General features: G+C 47.2%; 1 protein-coding gene across 1 annotated transcript; it reads left to right on the top strand.

Moving 5' to 3' along the window:
- The first annotated feature begins 2,180 nt into the window (after positions 1-2,180).
- Positions 2,181-3,001, top strand: LOC122738997 (26S proteasome non-ATPase regulatory subunit 8-like). Its single transcript, XM_043980865.1, has 3 exons — positions 2,181-2,215; positions 2,401-2,770; positions 2,864-3,001. Exons 1-3 carry the CDS (start codon positions 2,181-2,183, stop codon positions 2,999-3,001), a joined length of 543 nt encoding a protein of 180 aa, XP_043836800.1.
- The last annotated feature ends 877 nt before the right edge of the window (positions 3,002-3,878 follow it).

The following is a 3,878-nucleotide window of genomic DNA, read 5'->3' as shown; positions in this document are numbered from 1 at the left end:
CTAGGTGGCGCAGTGGATAGAGCATGGGCCTTGGATTCAGGAGGACCTGAGTTCAAATTTGACCTCGGACACTTGACACTTAACTAGCTGTGTGACCCTGGGCAAGTCACTTAACCCCAATTGCCTCACCAGAAGAAGGCTGGAACTCCCCCTGACTCACTCACCAGCACCCCTCCTCCCTATCAGAGTCTATAGCATTCTGTCCTCCTTAAATCTCTCACTTTGCTATCCACAAGAGGGAGCATGTTTCACGATCAGTTCTCTGGGTCTGATAATGTATCAGCTTTGTACAAAGCTCAGCTTCTTTTAGTGTTCTGAGAGGTGGTGTGGAATAGTGAGAGAATAGAGAGGGGGCCTCAGAGTCAGAAAGATGTGGGTTCAAGCCTTTCCTCTGACATACTGGCTGTGTGACCTTAAGCAAGTCATTTTTTAGTATCCCCAAGCAATTTGTCAAGATTCTAAATTACAGAGACGGTGCTGATCTGCAATGGGAGAGGAAGTTCCTCATCCAGAACTCTTTACACAGTTGAAATCAAAGGTTCATTATGAAATGGGGGACTAACACATTCCCAGAATGCATCATCATACTTGAGTGGTGCAAATTTCCCAAGTAGTCAGAGGCTAGGGAACCTGCTTCCAAGAGAATAATGGAGATAACATGTAATGGAGACACTGGAGAGTAGGTACACCTTCTGTAACTGGTTTTGGTCGGCTAACAATGTGGGCAATAACACTCTTTGATTGGTTACAGAGTTGGAACTGAGGGTGACTTCAAAAAGAATTAGGACCAGAGCCTTTGCCATTGTTCTCTTAGACTGCTTTCTATTGGTGTGAGTCCTTTGTTGAGGAAGAGACGTTGGGCCATGAAAATGGCCTGGGTTCTTTGCCTGCTTCAGTATTTGATCTTTCCTTCTAGAAAAAGATTAATCTCGAGGTTCTAACCTTGAGAGTTTTGAACAGTCAGGAGGATAATTGATGTGTTCCAGCAGAGCAAACTAGTTTTGTAGCCAGCTTAGCATCAAAGCCCCTGAGGAACAAGGAGTGACCTTTGTGAATAACCTTTGAGAAAAGGGCTTGTCCAGAAGTCATATCACATCTGGACATGAACCTGGTGGGATCAATGCTAAGTAGAAAGTGTGGGAAGTTTGAGCCTATGCCCCATGATAGGGAGAGTGACATAGGAAAGTGTGTGCCCCAAGCATGTTAAGGGAAATGTTGTGCTTTTGGTGTTGCTAAATAGCTTCAAAGCAAAAACCTCATTCTAGAAGGCAATTGATGTTAAGCAGTTAAATTCAAAACAGGGTACTGGTTGCTGGCAGCCAACAGTGAAAGGAACACAAGGGGGGGGGGTGTTTGAGCTGATGGCATTAGAGGAGACACTCCCAAGTCTCTCAAGATAACCCTAGGGGGGTGGCTAGATAGCACAGTGGATAAAGCACCGGCCCTGGATTCAGGAGTACCTGAGTTCTTTTGCCCCGCAAAAAAAAAAAAAAAAAAAAAAGATAACCCTAGATTCCTGAGAAATGGATGTAACATGTCTGGTCCTGGGAGAATATTTAGTTCTGGGAGACTAAGGCTAAAGGAAAGGGGGGAAGGGGATGAAAGGAAGGAAGGAAGGAGGGATTCTGGAGAAAAGGTATTGACCTCAAGTCTTTCCCCCTTCCTCCTCAAAAAAGAAATATAGGAAATCTAGTTTAGTTCACAGCACTGGTTCTTTGCTTGGAGCAGCTCCATACTGGCTGATGGCCTTCTAATTCATAGTGCCTGAAGCTTGGAGATTAGAAACTGCCAGTATGTCAGAGGAAAGGCCACTCCTTCCAGGACCCTTTCCTGACTCCCACTTGGAATCCATCCTCACCAGTCCCAGAGAAAGTCCTTCAGTTGCAGGCTCCCTACTCATTAGTTGTGTGTGTGTGTGTGTGTGTGTGTGTGTGTGTGTGTTTAGTGAGGCAATTGGGGTTAAGTGACTTGCCCAAGGTCACACAGCCAGTAAGTGTCAAGTGTCTGAGGCCGGACTGGAACTCAGGTACTCCTGACTCCAGGGCCGGTTCTCTATCCTCTGCGCCACCTAACTGCCCCTACTCATTAGTTTTTAATGAGCCAATGTCAGTTTGGAAGACGTACAGTAGAGTCCCAGGAATCTATAAGGGTTTAGAAAGGGAAATTGGGATCCTTCAAGAATGAGGGATCATACCAGACTCGAGCACGGGAGGATGTAGGCTAGGAGTAGACCAATGAAGGTGGGGAAGGGAGACTTAGGAGCCAATCATGCCTCCCCTCCCTCAGGGTCCTAGCATGGACTATTGCTTAAGAATCCTCCTAGAGCAAGCTTGGTTGAGTAAATCAGTGGTTGGTTGTATGAACCTGGAACAGAGAGGACCAAAGTTATGGAATTTTTAGGAGGGAACAGCTCCCGGAGTCAGCCTACATGCACCAGCTTCTGGGCTTCAATATGCTCTTCCTGCAGTCCCAGAAGCGAGTGGCCAAGCTCCACACCGAGCTGGAGCGCCTGCCTGCTAAGGACATCCAGACCAACGTCTACATCAAACACCCTGTGTCCTTGGAGCAGTACCTGATGGAAGGAAGCTACAATAAGGTGTTCCTGGCCAAGGGAAACATCCCTGCTGAGAGCTACACATTCTTCATTGACACGATAAGGGATGAGATTGCCGGCTGCGTTGAGAAGGCCTATGAAAAGATCCTGTTTGTAAAAGCCACTCAGATCCTTTTCTTCACTGCCCCAAAGAAGATGACTGAGTACACCAAGAAGGTACTGGGGCAGTGGGGGAGCAGGGGAGGGTGGAGCTTGAGTCTCGGGGAGCCCCTCCCTTCATCCCTTTCTGTGTCCCCCTCTGCCCTTCAGAGAGGATGGGTCCTGGGCCCCAGCAATTACTACAGCTTCAAGTGTCAGCAGCAGAAGCCCGAGGACACAACCATCCGCTCCACAGAGCTGGCAAAGCAAGTCATCAAGTATGCCAGGCAGCTGGAGGTGATTGTCTGAACCAGTGGGGATGGGGGGGGGGTCTGCTGAGAGACCATCTGATGGGTCAGTAAATGACATGAAATTTAAAAAAAAAAAGAATATGCTGTGAAGGGGCAGCTGGTGGCACAGTGGGTAGATAAAGGACCGGCCCTGGATTCAGGAGGACCTGAGTTCAAATCCGGCCTCAGACACTTGACACTTACTGGCTGTAAGACCCTGGGCAAGTCACTTAACCCCAATTGCCCTGAAAAAAAAAAAGAATATGCTGTGAAGAATGAAATAGGAAGAACCAGGAGAATACATGAAATCATTACGATACAAACAAAAACAACCCTGAAAGACAGCTGAACTCTGGTCGGATGACTAATCCTGAGCCCAAAGAAAGGTTGATGAAACATGCTTCCCTTCTCTGAGCAGAGATATAAGGGATGATGGATGAGGAATGTTGCATTTAGTATGAGATGAGGTATGTTGAGATGAGATGTTTTGGTTAATTTTGCTTACCTGTTCTTCCTGTTACAAAGGGAGGGGGGCATCCAGTGGCGAGAAGAGGGAGGTATATCAGGAAGTAATGGCTATAAAAATAAGAGACATCAATGAAACTTTACAGAATCAGGGAAGGTAATGCCAAAGTAACTTCATGTCCAACTACTGGAGGGTCTATGTGTTCCACTGATATGCAGACAGTGCTCTCTTGGCAACCATGCAATGGCAAGAGTTTTAGCCCCCCATCCCCCTGGGTGGAATCCTGTGGGGAATTTATAGGAGGCCATGGACAAGAGTTACACAGCTTAAGAAGGCTTGGATGGGTTCTGATTTTCCCTCTTGCAGGAAGGGCCCACGTCAGGGAGATCACAGATCCATCCAGGTATGGAGGTCCAGAGAAGAATGACCA

This window comes from Dromiciops gliroides, chromosome 2 (assembly GCF_019393635.1).
Source record: "Dromiciops gliroides isolate mDroGli1 chromosome 2, mDroGli1.pri, whole genome shotgun sequence".
NCBI classification, from domain to species: Eukaryota; Metazoa; Chordata; class Mammalia; order Microbiotheria; family Microbiotheriidae; genus Dromiciops; species Dromiciops gliroides.
This window is presented reverse-complemented; position numbering and strand designations above follow the sequence as displayed.

What these genes read in the sequence shown, in the direction of transcription:
- LOC122738997 (XM_043980865.1), top strand. Translation starts at nt 2,181, where the DNA reads ATGAGGGATCATACCAGACTCGAGCACGGGAGGAT. An exon ending in AGACTCGAGCACGGGAGGAT is followed by an intron (nt 2,216 to 2,400) that starts GTAGGCTAGGAG and finishes TGGAATTTTTAG; the next exon opens with GAGGGAACAGCTCCCGGAGT. An exon ending in TGACTGAGTACACCAAGAAG is followed by an intron (nt 2,771 to 2,863) that starts GTACTGGGGCAG and finishes TCTGCCCTTCAG; the next exon opens with AGAGGATGGGTCCTGGGCCC.